This window comes from Mercenaria mercenaria, chromosome 3 (genome assembly GCF_021730395.1).
Source record: "Mercenaria mercenaria strain notata chromosome 3, MADL_Memer_1, whole genome shotgun sequence".
In the NCBI taxonomy this organism is placed as follows: Eukaryota; Metazoa; Mollusca; class Bivalvia; order Venerida; family Veneridae; genus Mercenaria; species Mercenaria mercenaria.
The window spans coordinates 20816705-20843615 of NC_069363.1; the positions used below are offsets into that span (position 1 = coordinate 20816705).

The 26911-nt window shown below is 35.4% G+C and overlaps 1 protein-coding gene across 4 annotated transcripts in view; it reads right to left on the minus strand.

The window, feature by feature from the left end:
- LOC123525305 (trichohyalin-like) overlaps positions 1-26911 on the minus strand; it is a 67024-nt gene that overhangs the window by 19277 nt on the left and 20836 nt on the right. For 2 of the 4 annotated variants that reach the window (XM_053537969.1, XM_053537968.1), the window contains exons 3-11: positions 26182-26354; positions 23632-23813; positions 19617-19640; positions 17603-17700; positions 15564-15608; positions 11258-11308; positions 6048-6099; positions 2122-2159; positions 1492-1596 (exon numbers count right to left, since the gene is read on the minus strand). In XM_053537969.1, the coding sequence (XP_053393944.1) occupies positions 1492-1596; positions 2122-2159; positions 6048-6099; positions 11258-11308; positions 15564-15608; positions 17603-17700; positions 19617-19640; positions 23632-23813; positions 26182-26354 (768 nt within the window). The remainder of the gene's footprint in view (positions 1-1491; positions 1597-2121; positions 2160-6047; positions 6100-11257; positions 11309-15563; positions 15609-17602; positions 17701-19616; positions 19641-23631; positions 23814-26181; positions 26355-26911) is intronic. The other 2 variants (XM_053537970.1, XM_053537971.1) reach the window with 2 other exon arrangements.

Here is a 26911-nt window from a genome sequence, read left to right on the forward strand (position 1 = left end):
AAAAAAAAATTTGCCCCCTGGACTGCCTAAAAAATTTTTTGGGTCGGGACTATTTTGAAGGGTCGGTCGGAGCACTACAAACAAACCATTTTTTAATTTAGGCCAAACAATGAAGAACTAAATCTCCAATACACATCCAATCCATGAAAAACTGTTACAGGACATTACACCTTGACCTTTGACTTACTGACCTCAGAACAACAGAGCTCATCTAAATGGCCAGTTATTGGCTGACAACAAATTACAGTCTCTAGGTCACTTTTAACCTTGGCTTTGACCTGCTGACCCCAAAAGCAATATGGTTAATCATCTACTGACCACAGACAATAATTTCAAAAAATCTGTCTGCCATAGGCCCAAGCAGTCAAATTGGCTTTGAGCATCAAGGTCCCTTAGACTTGGAACATCTCTGTGACTTTGATCTTTGACCCCAAAAGCATTGTTCATAAATATATATGAAAAGAAAATTTATATGAAATGTGTAAATTCATGCAAAACAGAAGAGCTACACAGATGACAATAACTCTGCTATGATGAGTTTATTGGCCATAATGATAACTAGACCTAATGCATAGCTAAATTAAGTTGTAAGCTCAGGTGGCTTCTGGTGTAATAGTCATACATATAGCTAAAACCAAATTCTTATTCCAAGTATAACAATGAAGAAAGACTCTTGCATTATTTAAAGCAAGGGCAGGTACAAGAGAAGAACAAGGAGCTGCGTTCAATAAACGCTTGATGCCCCCGGTGGCATCCTTGTTGATACAAAGCAACCTAAGTCCAAAACAAGGTCAAGGTCAAACTGAGGTCAGGTGATGTTTGAAGATGAGGAATGGTCTCAGGTTACATCTGTATTAGTATCAATTCATTCTTGTAAGCAGTATTGATGCTAGACGAAACGGTCCCATTTGGTTAACCAAGAGATGGCCCATATAAGGCAACCTAAGTCCAAAATGAGGTCAAGGTCAAGGTCAAACTGAGGTCAGTTGATGTCTACATCTGTATTAGTATCAATTCATTCTTGTAAGCAGTATTGATGCTAGACGAAACGGTCCCATTTGGTTAACCAAGTGATGGCCCATATAAAGCAACCCAAGTCCAAAATGAGGTCAAGGTCAAGGTCAAACTGAGGTCAGGTGATGTCTGAAGATGAGGAATGGTCACAGGTTACATCTGCATTAGTATTAAGTCATTCTAGTATTAAGGGGTATTGATGCTAGACGAAACGGTCCCATCTGGTTAACCTTGTACCGACGGACAGACAGGACAATCACTACATGCCTCTCGCATCAGTAGATGCCAGAGGCATAAAAATAGCAAAGATGTTTACCTAACTTGAACGATTATATTGCCTGGTATGGTTCAAATCCAAACCAGTGAGTTACAAGAGATTCCAAGGCAGTGACATTTAAAAACTATGAATGATAAGGAGAAAAACCGAGGTATAGACACGATTCCGAAGCTTTCTCATAAAACAAGTTAGATGGTTACCTCCAGTATTTTCTCAGCATCCTTGTATTTTTCCATTTCATCTTGCCTTCTCCTTGCCTCCTCCTCCTCCAACTGACGTAACCGCTGTTCCTCAAGCAGTCTCTCCTGCAATACAATACAACAGATACAATACAAAATAATGAAATCATGTTAACACTTTGCTTTTGTACTATGACTTAAGCCAGATTTCTAACAAGTACTAACTTGTTCTATGTAAATGAAATACAACCACACTACTGTAGAACTAATATAAGTTTTTTCTGTATACTCCCAAAATAAAGCCAAAAAGAACTTATATTTATGGCCAATTTTTACAAAATCAAAATGTTCTTTTCCGATATTGTAAGCAAATATAACTATAACTTAGATTTAAATTGTTTTTTTTTTTTTTTTTTTTTATTAAACAATGCTGAAATTCACTCATGACATATAACTAAAAAACAAGTCTTTCTCAGGGAGGAGGGGTGTTTATTAGTGAGGGGAAGCATTTATATAAGAGAATGTGGAATATGGTTACTATGCAACAACAGCAATTTGGATATCTGTAACAATGATAGCATTTCTTTTTAGACTGATTCAAATGCAAACATACTGAACACTCTCATGTTAAAATTGTTAAACAGAAAGTACCTCTTCTTCCTTCTGACGCTGCAATCTTCGTCGCTCATCTGTAAACAAGAAAATATCAGTAAAACTGATGGATGCTCCCCGAAATATGATTACTGAATATTCTAATAATAATGCTTTTCTCTGTTAAAACACTCTTGCTAGAATGATGTCACATTAACATGCAGTGACGTCAATGTTTTTGTTGCGACCAAGAAAGAATGCTACTATATTTTATCTACTGTTTTAGATTAAGGGCATATTAGAATCGAAATAATTTATACCAAAACCGTGTTTTAATATCACTATTTATGCACTCGGGCGGTAATACGTCGTACAAATAATTGCACTTGGGCTGCACCCTCGTGAAATTATTATGCCAAACGTATAACAACCCATCGTGCATAAGGTGTTAAAACACTCTTTTGCTATAAATTATTTCTTAATTAAAAGCACAATTCATTGACAGGACATATACCTTGTCTTTAGTAAAGAAGCTTCCAAGAAGTGTCTTAGAACTCCAACAAGTAGTTGTTGAGAAAAAGCAATCTCCTCATGGCAGTGAAGATTATGATGGTTTTGCTGAATATCAGCCAAGGGTTGCTGAGACAAAGGTGATACTATTGTTTACCAATGTTTAATAATCAAAGGGTGATAGCTCAGTGGATAAGAGCTGTCTTAGGACAGCAACGCTTGACTATTCAACAGCCTTGTCAATTGAATGAATGCAAGTGGAAAAGGGAACAAATTTGTAAAAATCAAAACAGAGTTATAGATCCTGTACAGTGCATGTCAGTTCATCACAGTGAACAAGTGTGTGAAGTTTAAATCCATTCCCATTAGTGGTACTGAGATACCAGCTTACATACAACAACTTTAAACCAAAAACTGCTAAGTCGAAAAAGGGGCATAATTTTGTAAACCTGTGCACTACTTGTACGATCATGATAGTGAACAAGAGATGAAGTTTCAATCCATTCCAGTTAGAGAATACTGAGATACCAGCTTACATACAAAAACAACCAAAAACTGCTAACTCAAAAAAGGGGCATAATTTTGTTAAAAAGCTTATAGAACCTATGCAATGTAAGTAAGTTTGTCACAGTGAATACGTGTGTGAAGTTTCAATCCATCCCCACAAGTGGTTACTGAGATACCAGCATAGGCCTACATACAAAAACTTACCCAAATCGGGACGCGGACACCGACATGGATGCCAACACACTACCTATTCTTTTACTTGTCAAGCTAAAAATCATCCAACTAGAACATGAGGATAACATGCCCATCTTGTCTTAGAAGTGAAGCATCCTATGAATTTTCACTGAATTCCAGCAAGTAGTTGCTGAGAAATACTCAGGATAAAGATGGTGCTATAGTTTACTAAATATTGAATAATAAACAGGGCAATAACTCTTGGGAAAGTCAAGATGACCTTCAAATGTGACCCTGACGAAATTTTAGTTTTGCAAATGACACATCATCTCATTATTGGGAACATTTAAGCCAAGTTATATAAAAATCCCTTGATGACTAGAAGAGTTATGGTTCAGCTATGAAACAGTCTCTATTAATCTTTGGACCTTCAATAGTAACCTTGACCTTAACATTAATGGCCTGACTTTTGTGAACAAGAAACTGTCTCAATATTGTGCTAGGTAAATGGATGGCAGAACCATGGACAAAATACAAAAACAGACCCAGTTAACCCTTGACATTCTAATGTTGCCTAGGCGTTGGAGCTACAGGCCTAAATACATAAATATTAAGTGATAAATTGTTATGTTATGAGGTACATTTGTGTTAGTATTAAAGTCCTTTGTGGATAGCAGGGTTTTGAAGGCACACTAAACAAACCCAATAAACCTTTGGCCTCCAAGTGTTACCCTAACATTTCTGGCCCGAGTCCTGTGCACAAAATTTTGTTGCGTAATTGGAAAAAATCATGTCATGTTACGTTAAGAGCCGTTGATAGATGACAGGAGTATGGACAAGACAAAAACTAGAAATGTGTCCATGGGACAAAGATGCCCCCAATACATGACATTAAAATGACAATTTTTTCCTAGGTCAGGGGCCATAACTCCTACAATACTGAATGAATCCGGACGCAAAACCCCAGGTGCACAATTGCACATGCTGACCAACATTCCTGTAAAGCTTTGGTGACTCTAGGTCAAATACTTTTGGAGCTAGGCGCGACACAACACTAAAATGACCAATTTTTAACTAAGTCAGGGGCCATAACTCCTACACGACTCAATGAATCCGGACACGAAACCCCAGGTGCATAACTGCACATGCTGACCAACATTCCTGTAAACTTTGGTGACTCTAGGTCAAATACTTTTGGAGTTACGCATGACACATTATTAAAATGACCAATTTTATTTGTCAGGGCCATAACTCCTATATGACTGAATGAATCTGGACGCGAAACCCCAGGTGCACAACTGTACATGCTGACCAACACTCCTGTAAACTTTGGCGACTCTAGGTCAAATACTTTTGGAGCTATGCGCGACACAACATTAAAATGACCAATTTTTTACTAAGTCAGGGGTCATAACTCCTACACCACTGGATGAATCCAGATGTGAAACCCCAGGTGCACAACTGCACATGCTGACCAACATTCCTATAAACTTTGGTGACTCTAGGTCAAATATTTTTGGAGCTATGCACAACACATTAAAATGACCAACTTTTTACGAAGTCAGGTGTCATAACTCCTACACCACTGGATGAATCCAGATGTGAAACCCCAGGTGCATAACTGCACATGCTGACCAACATTCCTGTAAAGCTCTGTGACTCTAGGTCAAATACTTTTGGAGTTACGCACGACACAACATTAAAATGACCAATTTTATTTGTCAGGGGCCATAACTCCTACACCACTGGATGAATCTAGATGTGAAACCCAAGGTGCACAACTGCACATGCTGACCAACATTCCTGTAAAGCTTTGTGACTCTACATCAAATACTTTTGGAGCTAGGCGCGACACAACACTAAAATGACAAATTTTTACAAAGTCAGGGGCCATAACTCCTACATGACTGAATGAATCCAGAAGCGAAACCCCAGGTGCACAACTACACAAGTCATGCTGACCAACATTCCTGTAAAGTTTTGTGACTCTACGTCAAATACTTTTGGAGCTAGGCGCGACACAACACTAAAATGACAAATTTTTACAAAGTCAGGGGCCATAACTCCTACATGACTGAATGAATCCGGAAGCGAAACCCCAGGTGCACAACTACACAAGTCATGCTGACCAATATTCCTGTAAAGTTTTGTGACTCTACGTCAAATATACTTTTGGAGCTAGGCGCGACACAACATTCTCGGAAGAATGGATGGACGGACGGACAAGGGCAAATCTATATGCCCCTCCCCGCAAAGTGGGGGCATAAAAAACATCTAAGTTTGACCTTGACCTTGGAGCTTTACGCTTAAGTATTGCTATTGATATACTTCCATTATGGGACAAATTTGTGCCAATTTATATCAAAATCCTTTGATGGACAGCTGAGTTCTCACAGGAACACTAAACAGATCCTCTAAACCTTTGACCTCCAAGTGTGACCTTGACCTTAGTTATGAGCACAAGATCATCTTATGGAGGAAACATATGCCAAGTAATATTAAAATCCCTTTACCAATGGTAGTTATAATGAACTGACTAAACAAGATACCAAATAAACCCTTTACCTTCACTGTGATCAACCTTTTAGCTACAGACCTCTGTCTTTTCACAAAAGTGTCTATAGCTGGGTTCAGTAAATTTGTTTGAAAGAGTTGCCAACATAACTAAGATATTATTAAAGTATTTTGAAGCAGCATATAAATTATTTTGATGTTATAAGTAGCTTGATTAGATATTTTAAATCTGTGTATACAGATTAAACACAGTAAAGTGAGTACTACAGCAGAGTGCATACCCTCCTCCTCCATCATCTTTCTACGAGCCTCATCCTCAAGTCTCTGCTTCTCCTGTAATATAGTGATTAAACATTCACTTATAAACACTATCCTTTATAATTATGTATTACATAATACATTGATATTGAATATCATCTCCCTTATTTCTCCTGTAAAATACAGGTAATATATCAATTTACAATATTACGCACTGCTGTTCAACCTCTTATACATAAATAATATATTGACTTAAAACATTATCTCGCTTGTTTCCCCTGTAACATATAGGTAGTATTGTAACTTTAAACATTATTTCCCTTGTTTCTCCTGTAACATATAGGTAGTACTGTAACTTTAAACATTATCTCCTTGTTTCTCCTGTAACATATAGGTAGTACTGTAACTTTAAACATTATTTCCCTTGTTTCTCCTGTAACATATAGGTAGTACTGTAACTTTAAACATTATTTCCCTTGTTTCTCCTGTAACATATAGGTAGTATTGTAGAGTAAGTGTACTCGGTTTCGCACAGTTCACGGTTTCGCACACCAAAGAATTTTCCGTTTCTTGTAATGAAATACTTGCCAAGAGAAATTTAAACTGGTGAAATCAAGGGACCAGGTCTCCTTTTGAATGTTCCTATAGTTTTCTAAACGACAAGCTGGCATCCTGATAAAAGACAAAGATATATAAAAGTGTAGTAAAAGTATCACCCAGACAGCATAAAATTAGACACCACTGAGGGTACCTCGCTTGTGCATGGTATAGCGACATCATTATGATAATGACAGCTAAAAATACAATTTCTACAGAAGTATCAGTGTTGTGCAATTTCGATTCAACCAATATCCGTACTGTACAAAGAATTAGAGAATTTTTAGTCACGGTGTGCGAAACCGGGTACAAATATGTCCGAATAATGGGTCATTTTCTGGCTATATTGGAGAGCTAACAGTGGTGAGCAGTTATCACATGAAGAATAACCTAGTGCATAAATAAAGAGCCATGTATCTATTCTTCTGCCTGAAAATGCAAAATAATAAATTGCTTCCACATATTTCAGTTTATTTCAAGAAGTGTGTAAAAAGTGTGCGAAACCAGGTACACTGACTCTAATTTAAAACATTATCTCCCTTGTTCTCCAGTAACATGTAGGTAGTATTGTAACTTAAAACATTATCTCCCTTGTTTCTCCTGTAACATATAGGTAGTATTGTAACTTAAAACATTATCTCCCTTGTTTCTCCTGTAACATATAAATAGCACGGTAACTTAAAATATTATCTCCCTTGTTTCCCCTGTAACATATATGTAGTATTGTAACTTAAAACATTATCTATCTTAGTTCTCATGTAACATATACATAGTATTGTAACTTAAAACATTATTTCCCTTGTTTCTCCTATAACATATACATAGTATAGTAAGTAATGACATTATCTACCTTAGTCCTCCTATAACATATACATAGTATGGTAACTTAAAACATTATCTACCTTAGTTCTCCTATAACAAATACGTAGTATGGTAACTAAGACATTATCTACCTTAGTCCTCCTATAACATATACAAAGTATGGTAACTTAAAACATTATCTATCTTAGTTCTCCTATAACATATACATAGTATGGTAACTAAGACATTATCTACCTTAGTTCTCCTATAACATATACGTAGTATGGTAACTAAGACATTATCTACCTTAGTCCTCCTATAACATATACATAGTATGGTAACTTAAAACATTATCTACCTTAGTTCTTTTATAACATATACATAGTATGGTAACTAAGACATTATCTACCTTAGTTCTCCTATAACATATACGTAGTATGGTAACTTAAAACATTATCTACCTTAGTTCTCCTATAACATATACGTAGTATGGTAACTAAGACACTGTCTACCTTAGTTCTCCTATAACATATACGTAGTATTGTAACTAAGACATTGTCTACCTTAGTTCTCCTATAACATATACGTGGTATGGTAACTACGACATTATCTACCTTAGTTCTCCTGTAACATATACGTGGTATTGTAACTTAAAACATTATCTACCTTAGTTCTCCTGTAACATATACGTAGTATGGTAACTAAGACATTATCTACCTTAGTTCTCCTATAACATGTACGTAGTATGGTAACTAAGACATTATCTACCTTAGTTCTCCTATAACATATACGTAGTATAGTAACTTATGACATTATCTACCTTAGTTCTCCTATAACATATACATTGTATGGTAACTTAAAACATTATCTATCTTAGTTCTCCTATAACATATACGTAGTATGGTAACTAAGACATTATCTACCTTAGTTCTCCTATAACATATACGTAGTATGGTAACTTATGACATTATCTACCTTAGTCCTCCTATAACATATACGTAGTATGGTAACTTAAAACATTACCTACCTTAGTTCTCCTATAACATATACATAGTATGGTAACTAAGACATTATCTACCTTAGTTCTCCTATAACATATACATTGTATGGTAACTTATGACATTATCTACCTTAGTTCTCCTATAACATATACATTGTATGGTAACTTAAAACATTACCTACCTTAGTTCTCCTATAACATATACGTAGTATGGTAACTAAGACATTATCTACCTTAGTTCTCTTATAACATATACATAGTATGGTAACTTATGACATTATCTACCTTAGTTCTCCTATAACAGATACGTAGTATGGTAACTTAAAACATTATCAACCTTATTTTCCTATAACATATACATAGTATGGTAACTTAAAACATCATCTCCCTTGTTTCCCCTGTAACATGTAGGCAGCATGGTAACTTAAACATTATCTGCCTTAGTTCTCCTATAACATATAGGCAGTATGGTAACTTAAAACATTATATCCCTTGTTTCCCCTGTAACATATACGTAGTATGGTAACTTAAAACATATCAACCATGTGAATTCACTTCATTCTAAGGCCTAATACTAGTTCCCTGCATCTTTTCTTCTTGTACTGTACAAGTCATCCTACCCAAATCTCTAAAACAGGACAGTTTAAAACAAACAAAAAATGTTATAAAATCTATAAAAAACATGCATACAGAATATTTTTACACATACTGGACACCATATAGAACAATATATAGAACAACAAACAAAACACAACAATCACATTCACACTAGTACAATTTTTAGCTTCTGTATAAAGGTAGCAAAAAATTTAGGTCTCTCAAACAATCCAGCAAACTTTTCTACCTAAAACTTTCCTGCAAAAAATGTTTATAATAAAATGCCACATCGCGCACACATTACAATCATCTATTCCTTTACATAAACTAATATTAACTGGCCTTTATATGTTTAAATATGCATATGCTGCAGTAAGGAATTGAAATTACTCCACTATATCACACAGTGCATCAAAGGCCACATCAGAAATTTGTTCCATAGAAAACTGATACAAAAGTGATTCATTATTCAAACATTTTTTGATATACTGAACAATGGCTCTGATAAACATTTCAAAACTGTTCTTTACAGCTAGTTAGACCTTTTGTCAGGTTTCCTGAGTCCAAATTATACAGTGTACCCCATAATGTATTCATACAAGTCAAACTATTTTCTATTCGGGTTTCAGTCCACAATTAATATATCATGTCATTAAAATATTATTTTGTTTGGTCTATCCCAGGTTTTAACTTCTTATTTATTCTGTGATAAATGTATCAAAATGATTCCATCATTTTTCATCCCTTCTAGTCTTCTTGTTTACTCATCAACACATCTGTCTTGTTCAGTTCATAAAGCACACAATTCCTGTCTCACATCTCCCCTTTATCTTTCCCAGGTTCACATCTCCCATTTATCTTTCCCCGGCTCACATCTCCCATTTATCTTTCCCAGTTTCACATCCCCCCTCTATCTTTCCCAGGCTCACATCTCCCCCTTTTTTCCCAGGCTCACATCTCCCCTCTTTCTTTCCCAGGCTCATATCTCACCTTTATCTTCCCCAGGCTCACTATCTCCCCTTTATCTCTTTCAGGCTCACATCTCCTCTTTATCTCTCTCAGGCTAAGATCTCCTCCTAATCTCTCTTAAGCTCACATCTCCTCTTTATCTCCCTCAGGCTCAGATCTCCTCTTTATCTCTCTCAGGCTCACATCTCTTTATCTCTCTCAGGCTCACATCTCCATCTCTCTCTCTATCACATCTCCTCGTTATCTCTCTCAGTCTCATATCTTTTCTTTATTTCTCTCAGAATCACATCTCCTCTTTATCGCTCTTAGGCTCATATCTCTTCATTATCTCACTCAGGCTCACATCTCCACTTTATCCCTCTCAGGATAACATCTCCTCTTTATATCTCTCAGGCTCACATCTCCTATTTATCTCACTCAGGCTCATATCTCCTTTTTATCTCTGTCAGACACACATCTCAACTTTTTTCTTTTTCAGACTCACATCTCTCTCAGTTATTCTCAAATGATATCAAAACAACATCCACATCTTTAAAATCTGTACAGTGCCTGTCTACCTTATTTTCAACCTCATTTTCTATCATTTCCCCATCAATAACTTCTTCTCTATCAGTTATTTTAATTACAGGAACTTCTTCCTCATTTTGTTTCATTTCCCTATCAGTAACTTGGTCTCCATCAGCTACTTTAATTACAGGAACTTCTTTCGTCACATGATCAGGAGTTTCACCATTCACCAATAAAAAACCATCAGTGACTTTAGTTCTAGTTGTGTTATCTGCAGCCAGATCTGTGCCTGACAATGAGGCTGCAGTTCTGATTGTATCAGACATAGAGTCTACCTCGACTTTTGTATGTGACAAATCGATCTGTATCAACAGATACAACATAAATACATGTGATTTGTCTCCATGGTCTAATCAGCAAACTGTTTGTTCTTAAATACTTTCAAGAAAATTTTTAAAATATTTGAATCTTTTTACGTTGTACAAGAACTAATTTTATCCATAATGTTTGAATTTATTGTCATGTTTATTTAAAACACAGAAATAAAAATCAGAAAGTAAAGTACAGTGGTTTTCCATGTGTTTCATTTTTAACTAAGTATGTATACAGTAAGAAGCACCTTCTTCAAAAAAAATTACACAAACAGCTAATGACTTTTTTGTCAGCACTTCTATATCCTATACAAACTTATCAATTTTACTAACTCTAATATCATGAAAGGTTATCAAGTTGAGAAACAATATCACCAGGTGCAAGTTTTACCTCAGATTTAACTTCATCATGTTGCACACTACCACTATCATCTTGAGATGTCTATGTTAAAATAAATCAATCAAATTACACATACATGTTCCAAAATCAATCCAGTCAAAAATTTAGAGGAAAATGATGTTAAATGCAGGTATCTTTTGCTCTTATAAAGAAAGTACTTTTTCAAAATCAGTCTTACAACCATTTAAAACATTTCAGTACATTTAACTTCTTGAATTTCATAATCATTTTAGCAACAAATTGGCAAAATTTCTATTATAAAAATCAGTTAAAATTTATGTTACTGAGTCTCCACAATGTAAGACAAACATTTAATACACTTTCCGAAATAATTTTTTCAATCTGTTAAGAAACAAGACGGTCATGATGACCCTGGATCGCTCACCTGAGTAATATGAGCTACATGTTTCAAATGTCAAACTGATGATAAAATATTAAGAAAGTCAGTAGGTCACATTCATGGTCAATGAAATTCAGTCTTACGATTTGTGTGCAAAATTGTGTATGTCATCAAAATTTCAAGGCTGTATCTTAAAAAACAAGAAAGTAGGTCAGTAGGTCAAGATCACAGTCAAGTGACATCATATTACTTGGGGTCATCAGGTCATTATAATTAAACAGTCTTAGAAATAGGATCAGATGATTTTTTAGTATTTTTCCTATATAACTCACACAATAACTAAGTGACCCCAGAGCAGGGCCTCTTTTAACCCCAGGGGCATAATTTGAACAATTTTGGTAGAGGACTACTAGACAATGCATCATAAAACAAATATCAAAAACCTAGGTCGTATGGATTCAGACAAGAAGATTTTTAAAGCTTTTTCCTATATAAGTCTATATAAAACTTGCACCCCCAGGGCAGGGCCTCTTTTCATCCAAGGGGTACAATTTGAACAATTTTAGTTGAGTACCATAAGACAATGCTACAAACCAAATATCAAAGGTCTAAGTGTTGAGGTTTCAGACAAGAAGATTTTTAAACTGTTTTTTCTATATAAGTCTATGTAAAACTTGTGAGCCCTGGGGCGGGGCCATTTTTTATCCCAGGGGAATAATTTGAACAAAATTAGTAGAGGACCACTACATAATGCTACATACCAAATATCAAGGCCTTAGACCTTGTGGTTTTGGAGAAGAAGATTTTTAAAGTTTTCCCTAAATAAGTCTATGTAAAACTAGTGACCCCGGGGCAGGACCATTTTTGACCCCAGGGAAATAATCTGGACAACTTTGGTAGAGGACCACTAGATGATGCTACATACCAAATATCATGGCTCTAGACCTTGTGATTTTGGAGAAGAAGATTTTTAAAGTTTTCCCTATATAAGTCTATGTAAAAATTGTGACCCCGGGAGGGGTCATTTTTGACCCCTGGGGAATAGTTTGAACAACTTTGGTAGAGGACCACTAGATGATGCTATATATGGTACCAAATATAAAGACTCTAGGCCTTGTGGTTTTGGAGAAAAAGATTTTTTAAGTTTTTCCTTTTGATTGCCATGGCAACCAGAGTTCTGCATGGAATTCAATTCTTTGAACAATTTTGAAAGAGGACGACCCAAGGAACATTCCTGTGAAGTTTCAAGAAAATCTGCCCAGTGGTTTTGAAGAAGAAGATTTTTTTAGAAATTGTTGACGGATGATGGACTACGCACGACGGATGACGCACGACAGACATCAAGCGGTCACAATAGCTCATCTTGTAACTTTGTGACAGGTGAGCTAAAAATAGAGCAGACACAAAATCTTAAATTCACACACGAGACCATCAATTGTATCCTTGATCTTGTGCAGGCACACTTGAAACATGGGTTTTGCACATTATCTTGAAAAAAAAAATGTTTTATTCAATGACTTAGAAAATCCTTTAATGGGATTGGGAGGTATGGAGCAGACTCAAAATGGGACTAACAGACAAGCTGATGGACAGACAACATAAAACTATTACCTTTCCATCTAGAATGACCAACAGTGAAAGATAAATGAATAAAGAACTGTCCATAAGACAGCCCTCCACTATTCAACAATTATTTTGTTACAATTTTAAATTTTCTGATGGTTATGTTACCTTTATGATAAATTAAACAAGAGGGTCATGATGACCCTGGATCGCTCACCTGAGTAATATGATCGAGCTACATGTTTCAAATGTCAAACCGATGCTAAAATATTAAGAAAGTAGGTCAGTAGGTCACACTCATGGTCACTGAAAGTCAGTGTTAAGATTGGTATGTAAAACTGTATAAGTCATCCAAATTTCAAGGCTGTATCTTAAAAAACAAGAAAATAGGTCAGCAGGTCAAGGTCACAGTCAAGTGACCCCTAATTACTTGGGGCCATCAGGTAATCAAAATTAAACAGTCTAGGAAATATGATCAGATAATTACAGAAGTATATTTTCCTATATAACTCATATACAAATGACCCCTGGGGTGGGACCACTTTTCACCCCAGGGGCATAATTTGAACAATCTTGTTAGAGAACCACTAGGAAATGCTACATACCAAATATCAAAGGCCTAGGCCTTGAACTTTCAGACAAGAAGATTTCTAAAGTTTTTTCCTATATAAGTCTATGTAAAACTTTGGACCCCAGGGCAGAGCCTCTTTTCGCCCCAGAAGCATAATTTGAATAATTTTGGTAGAGGACCACTAGGCAATGCAACATACCAAATATCAAAAACCTAGGCCTTGCAGTTTCTGGCAAGAAGATTTTTAAAGTTTTTTCCTATATAAGTTTCTGTAAAACTTGGGACCCCCTGGGTGGGGCCTCTTTTCACCCTAGGTTAATAATTTGAACATTTTTGGTAGAGGACCACAAGGCAATGCTACATACCAAATATAAAAGGCCTAGGTCTTGTGGTTTCAGACAAGTGTTATGTATATGTCATTCCCCTTAAATAGATTTTACTTTACTGGTGAGTCATTGTTTACTAACCTAGTTTTGAGACATCCTAAATATTCTTTATATTTCTACTGTGTTCCACAATACTGATAAACAATTATTTTTATAAAGAATTGTTCTTTGTTTTTCCAGAATGTTCTTTTAATTCTTAGTGTTACATGAAAATTCTGGAACCTTCCATGATACATTAAATAGGGTGCTGTCTGACACCAGGCCAGAACCTAAAGTTATATTATTATTGAAAACTTTCTGTATTTCTTAAACCTTACCCTACTAAATTTTTATAACGAACGTGCCCATGTTTCAATTTGGACAGTACCATTAACTGTTAAAAGGGGTGCTTACAAAAAAAAATACTGACTTAATGGTGAACAGTGCAGATCATGATCAGACTGCACGAATGTGCAGGCTGATCATGATCTATACTGGTCGAAAAGACAGAATCAGTCGTGTTTAGCACGATAAGGGTTAATATCAAAATATTACCAGTTTGTATATTTGAAGGATTTACATTAAAATTGTGGATTTAAAAAGTTATCTTTGAAGAGAGGATTTATATTCTTTGGATATTCTAAATCTGGTTTTGAACTGCTGTGAAATATTGTAGAATTTATACTGATTAGATTTAATTTTTGACCTGGACAGGATTTGGACTATTTTACATATAAGATTGGGTTTTATGGCTATCTGATATTTTTAAGGTATTTGAATTGTTACTTTTATGAATAAAATTTTGTTATTGTTAATAGTTTGTTTTTCTGTTTCTTTTATTTACTGTAACAAGAAATGTTTCCCTTTGACGTAACACAGGAAGATTTTTAAAGTTTTCTCCTAAATAAGTCTATGTAAAACTTGGGATCTCAAGGGTGTGGCCTCTTTTCACCCCAGGGGCATAAAATCTTCATAGAGGACCATTAGATGATGTCACATGCCAAATATCATCTCTATGCCTTGTGGTTTTGGACAAGAAGATTTTTTAAGATTTTCCTTTCGGTTGTCATGGCAACCAGAGTTCTGTGTGGAATTCAATTCTTTGAACAATTTTGAAAGGGGCCAACCCAAGGATCATTCCTGTGAAGTTTGGTGTAAATCTGCCCGGTGGTTTTGAAGAAGAATATTTTTTTAGAAATTGTTGACAGATGGAAGACGCATGACAGACGATGAACGACGGCCATCAAGCGGTCACAAAAGCTCACCATGAGCCTTTGGCTCAGGTGAGCTAAAAAAACTATTAAGTCAGATAAGCAAATCATACTCTTACTTGAATTGTTTTCAAGAAAATTCACATATCTGTAGGTGTGCTGGCTTTGTAATAACTGGCAAATAAAAATTCAAAAGACACGATTCTTGCAATCTCACAATAAGATTACAACAAGAGCATGATTTTACCTGTGCTACCTGTCCATCTACTTTATCTTCTTCTTCCACAAAACTCTAAACAATTATTATAGATTATTATACCTCATTTTAATAACTGACGTAAACATACCACTGAGATAACATCTATATACAGTATTACCTGATCATTGTAAATTAAAGCAAACATATTTTTGTAAAAATAATTTAGTTTGCAAAACAAAACAGAGGAAGACTATTGCCCAGCAATAAAAGTCCCCTACCGTAATGGACATAGATCATATTTGCTCTCCTTAGAACCACAATTTCAAATACTGAAACTTAATAAACACTCGGCATCTATAAACCAGGTTTCGTGACCAAATCTCTCATATTTTCAAAATTAATGAAGATCTACCTTTTGTGACAGGACAGGACAGACAAACAGAGAAAATGTCAAAATAAAATGAAATTGATGTGCATATTCTTCATATTTCCTTCACAGACATTAGATATTTTGAAATTTTTGTTATACTTTACAGATATAAATTGTTTATTATTTTGATAACAAGAGCTGTTTGAAAAACACGTATGCTCCCCTGATAGCCTTAGATATTAAATGACCTTGACCTTTGACCCAGATTAAAGCGTGACAGGGGTCATCTACTAAAGGATACCAACCATCCTATAAAATCTGTAGGATGTAGGTCAAACAGACCTTAAGGTATTGAATTAAAATGGATTTCTCACTAAATGACTTTGACCTTTGACCCTGTGACCTAGAAATTATTAAGGGTCATCTTCTCAAGGAAACTGGGTAAATATGTTTTGCTGATATTGATCCATAAAGTGACCTTGACCTTTGACCCAGTGACCGGAAATTGATAAAGGTCATCTTCTAAAGGAGACCAATCAACCTATGAAATTTGAAGTATGGAGGCCAAACAGATCCTAAGATAATGCTTTAAAATGGATTTGACCCTAACTGACCTTGAACTTGTTTGTTTATTTGGGTTTTACGGTGCACCAACACAGTATAGGTTGACCTCATGACCTGGAATTTATCGGGAGACTAAACATCCAATGAAATATGAAGGCTCAAGGTCAAACAGTTCTCAAGATAATAATAAGAAATGAATTGAACCAATTAGGATCTTGTGACATTGATCTTTGACCAAAAAACCCCAAAAATCAATAGGGGTCATCTACTGGTCATGATCAACCTCTCTATCATGTTTCGTGATCCTAGGCCCAAGCGTCTGGAAATCGTTTAACTGTTCTGGGTCACTGTGACCTTGATCTTTGACCTACTTATCTCAAAATCAATACGGGTCATCTGCTGTTCATGAACAAACTCCCCATCAACTTTCTTGATCCTAGGCCCAAGTGTTCTCAAGTTATCGTCTGGAAACCATTTAACTGTTCCGGGTCACCGTGACCTTGATATTTGACCTACTAATCTCAAAATCAATAGGTGTCATCTGCTGGTCATGAACAACCTCCCTATCAACTTTCGTGATCCTAAGTGCAAGCATTCTCAAGTTATCATCCGGAAACTGTTCCGGATCACTGTGGCCTTGACCTTTGACCTACTAATCTCAAAATCAATAGGGGTCATCTGCTGGTCATGACCAACCTCCCTGTCAATTTTCATGATCTTAGGCCCAAGCATTTTTGAGTTCTCATCCGACAGAAGGGAGGGGGGCATAAAATCTTGAATAATTGTGTCTTAAGTTGGAAAAATTTACATGTTTCTCCACATATATTTTTCAAAAATTTCCACAAATTAGTATATTAATGAATTATAGTCTTAACATACCCTGATGTTTGACATATTGTTTCCCTATCAACCCTTTATTTTCATTTGAAGTTTCGATAAAGTTTAAGACATTTTTATATATATGCATTTTTGTAAGCCTTTACTTTATTTTTTATTTTTTTTTTGGTACACAGCCATTCCTAAACACAAAAGTTTTAATAAATCATTACAGAATATTACATGCAAATCAATCAGATCACACTAGAATTGCAGTAGCCTGCCTACCTATAAGTGTAGGCACCATTTCTTATAAAATCAGATCAACCATACAAACCTCTTCTTTCCTCCTTCTTTCTTCTTCTCTCAATCTTCTCTGTCTTTCTTTCTCCATCAAAGCTTCTTCTTCAGCTAATCTTTCTCTTTCTTCTCGCTCTAAAAATGAAAAACATGAGATGAAGAAGTGCAAGAATGTAACAAATAACTCTGTCAGGGAAGTATGAAAGATCCGTAGTCTTGTGAAATAAAACCTGGACCTCATACTTCAAAAGTTTCCATGAGTAAACCAGCCACTCATTAATATCGGTATAACAGTTACTGAACTGTCCAATTTAACTTTCACTCAAATAACCAAATCATCACAATTTGAACATAAAAAAATTGAAAATGTATACATAATGAAAATATAAAGTCAAAACATTTAGTGAATGAATTTTTCATCAAACTATAAAATATACATTGTTCAGTCTGCTGTCAATTCTAGTTATTCCAGGCCATACAAATCAGGTAACTGAAATGTATTATTTTACCACAGGTGTTGAATCAATTCCCTGACAACATTCTTACACAATAAGAACATGACAATAAGTCTATGTTTACCTGCTTTGTTTCTATGGAAGACTTAATACCTTCCTGACTATGGAAAAATACAAGAATTTTCTATCAAAATAAGTTTCCCATTTAAGTTAAACAAATTATAATGTTGATTGTGATACTGCAGAAGTAGACAGAATTTCAATAAAAAAAAAGTACAAGTTGTTTTATCATGTTAAGAGAAGAAAATTAAATTGTGTTATTTTCTTTTCAATGATAACAGAAAACAAAAACAGGAGAAGACCAGTAGTGTAGCAAGCACATTACACATTCTGGAGGGCCTGTATCCGCCAACACATCAGCAACATAGTGTTATTAACAGCCTTGTTTGCTTTTTTACAATTTACCATGGTTTTGTCTCTACTGACAAGGACAACTATATATATCCATGTGATCCTCTAGGTTTTCTTCCATCCACCTTTTTCAGCATAGGAGATCTCTTGCCTTATAATACTGAGTCCCTGGAATTCTCTTTCTTTCCAAGGACCACCTCATTATAAAAGTATCATCCATATGACAATGTGTCCATGGAAACATTTAACAAGACTTAAATTTACATAGATCTGCTCTATAGGGTAAACTTGATCTATGCAAGTTGCCAACACCCCCACCACATGCCACATTATGCTCAGAACTGTTAGCATGAGCAGTATCTGGTGACATAAACAGACAGAAATATACACATGAACTGGTGAAGAAAAAGTTCTTCACACAATTTCAAATTAAATTTCTTGCTGAGATTTTCAAAAATTCTGCAGATAAAATTCAATTTTGTGGTATATTCCACAGCACTAGTTGTAATACAAGCACTGGGAGATTTTATTTATGCAAGCTAGTACATGGCACAGTTTTCAATGATAGTTTCTCAAAATTTATAGAAAACAACCAACTGAATGAAAATTACATGTACAGTTTACAGAAAAAAGTTACCCTGTGATCCTGTTTGACATTTACAATATGAAAAGGTACAATAGCAAAAGAGAAAGTATGTTTGTTAAACCAAGATGTTGATTACATCAAAATTCCTTTTTGACTATGTTTAAAGTGTATATCTTTAGCCTGCTGGCAGCAAGTGATTCTGCCTTTGTGACCAGTACAGACCAAGATCAGCCTGCATGGCTACTTAGTCAGTAAATTTTCAGTGAACAACCATTTGAATAAGAAGTGGTACTGCCGAAATTGAATGATGAACCACTCCATTTTATAAATTTAGCACGGTAAAGGTTAAATAGAAGATACAGTAATTAATACTGGAGATACCGGAGCATGATGTATGATAATTAACAATTGTTATAATGAGCAATACATAGAACAAAACATTACAAAATACACACTTAAAATGAAAACAGAAAGGTTAAAAAATTAAAATTTTTGTGATTAATTTCTTTTTTAAGTAATAGAGAATCAAAGGTAAGTCCTGAAAAAAAGACAAAATAGAAAAGTGTAATGTTGACTGACATTTTTGCGATTGGTTTTACCTGATTCACTGGGTATTTTGCCTTCTGAAAAATATATATGAGTACTTGCCTAAATTTTTCAGAAAGAAATATTTTCTGTAGGAAATGTATTTTCTAACAATCTAAATACAAGAAGGTTGTTGATCTTCAGAATCTAATTGCAGCCACATTTCTCGCATTTGACAATCACTTCTTATATCACAGATACATAATGCATATATAGTGAGTATGATAGCAAAAATAGACAAATGAAGACCCTAAGATCAAAGACACAGTATAACTGGTTGTGTCAAACACTCAACCCATGACCTATGTCCACCAGAGCTATGCATAAACTGCTTCCAGACTATGAAACTTTATCACAATTAAGATAAGATATGCTGATTAATTTGTAGGGTAGAGTATAAGGGTGTACTTACACATCCCTGCTTTTGCTTTTATAGCGACATGGTAGAGTGTTCACCTTAAGTGTGAGAGGTCCCGAGTTCGATTCCCAGTCAGGGCCTGAGTATTTTCAGTCTGTTACAAACTCATTTCTTTTTGCAATACATTTCAAACTGACCAATAGGAGAGATCGCCATGACGTCACGCGTTAACATCTGTTTATCTGGTGGTTGGCAAAACAAATGATTTTAACACCGTTTGCGTATTGAATCAGAATTTTTGATTTTTAATAACTTTTTTGCTCATTTATGGATTTTCAAAATTCAAAAAGATTTGAAATACTAACAATCTTCATATTTTTGTATCCAAATATCTTTTTTCAATGAATAACCGTTTTAAATGACATATAATTTTAAAAGCGGCGTAGTGATTTTCACAACCTTTAGAAAAACAGTGTAAGTTAAGCGTTCATAATTAATCCATTTTATTTCGAAATAACAATTAAAAGTAATCAATAAATTGCTTGTTTTATAACCTTTCCATTGATCAAAAAATTATTTATGTAATTTGTGTTTTAAGAAAGTTTAGACCTTTAGAAAAACATCACTGTTTACAAAAAACATGGACGGTCGGCTTTTGCCCACCCGATCATTGTCTTATCAGTTCTAAAAATAGAATTTGTATACAAACACGATCTCTCCTATTGATCTTGTCTTTAACTGTAATTTTTTATTACCAATTCAATTTTTCTTCATTTGATTGTATGTCTACTGCAAACAAGAGGGCAATGATAGTTATAGATCTCTCTCTCCCTAATTTCACAGCTGCATAGAGCAATCTTGTTAGAGTGTAAACTAAGGTTAATTTCTGTGAAATTATTTTGAGGACTGGTGATTTCTGATGAGAAGAATTTCAACAAAGTTTTCCAAATAGCTATATAGAAAACATAGTGGCCATTTTTTTACACAAACCAAATATTTTGTAAGTTTCTGTGGAGAAGATTTTAAAAGTTTTCCATACAACCATACAAACATGAGCTGTCCATAAAACAGCACGCTCTACTTTTCTCAGTGCTTGACTCTGAATTCGAGCTTTGCCAGTAAAACTTTAAGAAAATAATTCAAACTTAAAAAGGGGCACAACTATGTCAAAATTCAAATCAGAGTTATAGGGAGTGACTTTGGTAGTAATAACTATTTTAAGTTTCAAGTCAATAGCTTTGAAAGTAACAGAGATCAAAAAACTTTAAATTAAAAAGAGGTATAATTCTGTCAAAATTCAAACCAGAGTTATGGAGATTGTTTCTCCTGGTGTAGACTTTAATAGTAAATAATTATATTAAGTTTTAAGTCAAAAGCTTTGATAATAATAGAGATATTTGACTTTATCAAAAACTTTAACCAACGGCGATGCCAACACCAGGACGAGTGCAATAGCTCTACTTTTTCTTCAAAAAGTCCAGCTAAAAACTAGCCCCACCCCTGAAAGCCATGTCTTTTTTAACAAATCAAAATTGCTTGAAGAAGGTAGGTAGTGGGGCAACCAAAAAAAACATTGCAGTGAAATTATTTTAAAATCAGGCCAGCAGTTTCTGAGGAACAGACTTTAAAAGTTTTCTATACAGCTATAAAGAGAAAACAATCCTCATCCCAACTGGCTATGTTTCTAACAAATCAACAAAGATTGAAGACATATGGTAGAAGGTCACCCAGGAAACATTGCCATGAAATTATTTTGAAATCAGGCCAACAAGTTCTGAGGAGAGTATTTTATGTTTTCTCTTTGGTTGCTTTGGCAACGAGAATTTTGTATGGAAACCTAGAATTCAAGGAATTTGAAAGGGGACCACCCAATGACCATGTTTGTCAAGTTTGGTTGAAAGTGGTTTTGTGGTTCAGCAGGATATATTTTTAAAGAAATTATAGACAACAGACAGACTGAAGTTGGACATTCAATGACACTAATTGCTCACTATGAGCACTTTGTGCTCAGAGGAGCTACAAAGTTTAAATGTAAAAAACATTTAAGTCGCTATATAAATATGTTATAATCATAATATGCCATAAACACTATTTTCTGACATTTAATCCATTTTTTCAATTAAATTTATTTTCTAACAAGGCAGTCTGAAAGACAGCTAAATCCCCCACCACTGCTATGAATAGTGAAAGGGTAAACTTTTGATTTTAGCTGTGACCTTGACCTTGAACTGACATGGCTGACTCATGAATTCTGCACAATGTCTTGATGAGGTGATCATTTGACCCAAGTTTCATGAAAATCCTTCAAGGGGTTTAGGAGATACAGAGCTGAAACCTTTGACCGTCAGCTGTGACCTTGACCTTCAGTTGACATGGCTGACTCATGAGTTCTTGATGAGGTGATCATTTGACCCAAGTTTGATGAAAATCCTTCAAGGGGTTTAGGAGATACAGAGTGGACACAAAATGGAAGGCTCAAACCTTCAACCCTTAGTTGTGACCTTGACCTTGAGCTGGCATGGTTGACTCGTAATTTCTGCACATCGTTTTGATGAGGTAATAATTTTACCCAAGTTTTATAAAATTCCTTCAAGGGGTTTAGGAGATACAGAGCGAACACGAAATGGAAGGCTCAAACCTTTGACCTTCAGTTGTGACCTTGACCTTGAGCCGACATGGCTGACTCATAAGTTCTGCACATCGCCTTGATAAGGTGATCGTTTGACCCAAGTTTGATGAAAATCCTTCAAGTTTAGGAGATATAGAGCGGACACAAAATGGAAGGCTCAAACCTTTGACCCTAAGTTGTGACCTTGACCTTGAGCCGGCATGACTGACTCATGGGTTCTGCACATCGCCTTGATGAGGTGATCATTTGATCCAAGTTTCAAGAAAATCCTTCAAGGGGTTTAGGAGATATGGACCGGACACGATTTTGTTACGGACGGACGGACGGAAGGATGGACGCAGACCATTCCTATAATCCCTCCGCCACGGCGGGGGATTAAAAAGAAAATTTATAGGAAAATAGTAAAATATCTTTAGTATCATACAACAGGACAATACTGTATCTTGTTGATGTCTTGTCATACTTACACACCTATATGTCAAATCCATACCATTTCTCCCTGGATCTATTCCTCAACCTCAAATAAAACTCCACTATTATCTTGTTTACAAATCAAACACTGTTAAAGTACTACCCTTTCTATGTTTTCCTTGCATAGTGTATTAATTTTTTTTTCAGAATTTGTAAATTATAACAAGTGATATACAATTAAGTGACATCTTTTGTATTTCATTTTTGTGAGTGTTGATATTCTTGTAAGTAAGACATCTTTTGTGTTAACATTCAACTTTCTTGCAGTCATTTCAACCATAACATTTACCTAATAAATGCCTTATTTTATCAGATATCTAAGTCCTATGTATCTGTGTCTCCTTATTTTCAAAGATTTCTTCTTTCAATATCCCTATTCTTTAGATAACCCAAACTGACTACATCTTTTAAATTTGAAAATGAAAATAACAATACTGTAAAATAGGATATATTTACAAGGTTTTTCTAAACAAATTATGAAGTCTCTTAACCTAATAATATTCATGTTTACAATCTAGCAAAAATAAAACAAATATTCGATCTTGCCATCTTCATACTTTTATTTTATTACCTCGTCTTTCTCTCTCCTCATCTTCTCTGTCTTTCAGAACATCTAAGCTGCTCTTCACATTGCACAGCAACACCTCAATCTCCTGGAAGGCTACTCCAGTACCAGGGATTGCACGGTTGCGGAGAAAGTCTGACCATTTCCTCTTAGAAAAATTCTTCCCATGAACTGCCTGAACCATCCATCTATTAGTTTTAATATAAGATGATAATCTCTAAATTGGTATTTAACATTATTGTCAAACTTTACATGAAGTGACTAAGTACTGTGAAATCAATTAATTCCATAGTAATGAAACTTTATGGTTGGGCCATAATGGCTGTTTCAAGGGGGATACAAATAATTGTGTCGCACCATGAGAAAACCAACTTAGTGCATTTGTGACCAGCATGGATCCAGACCAGCCTGCATATCTGCGCAGTCTGGTCAGGATCTGTACTATTTGCTAACTGTTTCTCTAACACTTACCAGACTGCATGGATTCACAGGCTGGTCCGGATCCATGCTGGTTGGAAATTCACTATGTTGGTTTTCTCATGGTGCGGCTCAATTATAATTTATTTATTCTGTGAATTTCAGTTTTTGAACATAAAACGTATGGGAATTTGACTTACTATTGTGATTTAACTTTGTGGATTGGCCAGACAAGGAAATCAATAAAAGTCCCCAACAAACATTTATGACTTCACACTTAAACCAAAACTACAAATAAATCATCAATCAGCCAATAGTGAGCAAAACTTCATGCAAACAGGTCTAGCTATATAACCATTCCCATTGTCTAGAAAATGGTTGGTAGTTATCATACAGCACTGAAAAATGCTGGATGCTGCACTAAACAAGTTAAATCACGAAAATGTAACAGGTAAGGTTGATTTTAGTTTTTGCTAATTTATCACTAAAGTTGGTTAATAACCGCACATGCTGCTTTGATACAGAGAAGGTAAAATGACATTTGATTTCCAAGTGAGACTTTGCCTGCAAGTAGCTTTAATCCTCAGATTCACCTGTTCTGAAGATATGGACTGCAAATGAAACAAGAGTGCCAGAATGTCACAATATACGCCCGTCACAGCAAATTTCTTTACTCTAGCTGCTGTATTGCAAATAAATTTTAATTTTGTGGTTGTTTAGTAATCATTGTAAGTCTTTTTGTTTTCCTAAGTCCACAAAACAAATTCCTTACCAGGCAGAGAGACCTTAAAATACACCTAAAATTTGAAAGTAACATCTATGTTGTACCACAGAAAAGTGGTCTTGGTTTTTCCCTATGGTCCATTGTAAAAAAGTTACAATATAAGTTATTTATAGTAACAACTAAGGGAAGTTAATCTTAAAAAAAAAAAAAAAAATCCCCCCAAAAAATGGAAGTCCACACAAAAATCTTCACCAGGTAGAGATTGGTCAAAATACACCTTAAAATTGAATGTAGCATGCATGTTGTACTACAGAAAAGTGGTCTCGATTTTTCCCTACGACTAGTAATGAAGAAGTTACAATATAAGCTATTTATAGTAACAACAAAGGGAAGTAATTCTAAAGAAAGGAACTGTGCATGACACTTCCTCTCATGATGGTGTATAATTGTGCCAAGTTACATCAAAATCCCTCCATGCATGAAGAAGAAATGCTTCGGACAAAGTCATTCTTGTATCTGACCTTTGGCCTCTAAGTGTGACCTTGACCTTTGACCTAGGGACCTGGTTCTTGCGCATGACACTCCGTCTCGTGGTGGTGAACATTTGTGCAAAGTTATATCAAAATCCCTCTATGCATGAAGAAGAAATGCTCCGGACAAGGTTTTCATTCTTGTATCCTTTGACCTCTAAGTGTGACCTTGACCTTAGACCTAGGGACCTGGTTCTTGCGCATGACACTACGCCTCGTGGTGGTGAACATTTGTGCCAAGTTATATCAAAATCCCTCCCTGCATGAAGAAGATATGCTCCGGACAAAGTTTTCTTTCTTGTATCCTTTGACCTCTAAGTGTGACCTTGACCTTAGACCTAGGGACCTGGTTCTTGCACATGACACTCCGTCTCATGATGATGAACAATTGTGCCAACTTTCATCAAAATCCCTCCATGCATGAAGAAGATATGCTCCGGACAAAGTCATTCTTGAATTTGACCTCTAAGTGTGACCTTGACCTTAGACCTAGGGACCTGGTTCTTGCGCATGACACTCCGTCTCATGATGGTGAACAACTGTGCCAAGTTTCATCAAAATCCCTTCATGTATGTAGAAGATATGCTCCGGACAAAGTCTGTGGACGCCGCCCGCCCGCCTGCCCGCCCGCCAGGGGCGTTCCCATAATACGTCCCGTTTTTCAAACAGGCATATAAAAAGCAATTTAACCTTTGACTTCAAAGTGTGACCTAGACCTTAAACTCAGTCAAACCTGGGTCAAACATGTATCCCATTGTTTTTTATGGTGAACATTTATGCACAATTGTTTGAAAATCCATAAAATGGTAACAGAGATATCCATGATTTCAATAAAGCCACAATTTCTGCATATCTTGGGGTAAGAAAATGGAAGCATGTGCACACCTCGCTTGTTCAATAGTGATTGTATCTCTTTGATCCCTGTCAAGCAGAGAGAATTCCCAGCGAAGATCTTGCAGCAGGAAATATCGTCGGTCCATCTCCTGTAGAAGGTCATACAGTTCATCCTGAGTACATGTGTCATGAGTAGCGCAAGTATATTTCATACTGGCAAGAACCTGCAAAATAAACAAATAAATATAAACCTGTTAACCCTTAACCTGCTAAATGTCTATAATGAACTTGTCTATCTTTCAATGTGGACAGTACCATTATCCGTTAAAAGGGATATTTAGCAAAAGCATACTGACTGAATGGCGAACAGTGCTGATTTTTATCGGCTGATCAAGATCTACACTGGTCGCAAAGGCAGAATCAATTGTGCCAGCATGATAAGGGTTAAACACATACTTGTCACAATAAAATTGTAACTGAATTTCATTCAAACGTTTTATCAATAATCATGTAAGAACTTCTACTCGATAGATGTGAATTCCTACAACAGCTTAAGTAACCATAAAATCAGTACATAAAACATTTATGTACATATTCTGGAAATGCAGGTATTATAAATTTTAAAATCAAAACTTTTAATTCTTCCTTGTAAGATTATATTATATTATATCATATTATACTATCTTATATACAATGTTAAAATAGCTTTTCTAATGAACTGTCAAGCTCAGTTTAAAACTGAAGGGGAGCGGAGGTCAAGTGGTTAAGGCGTTGGCTGCTC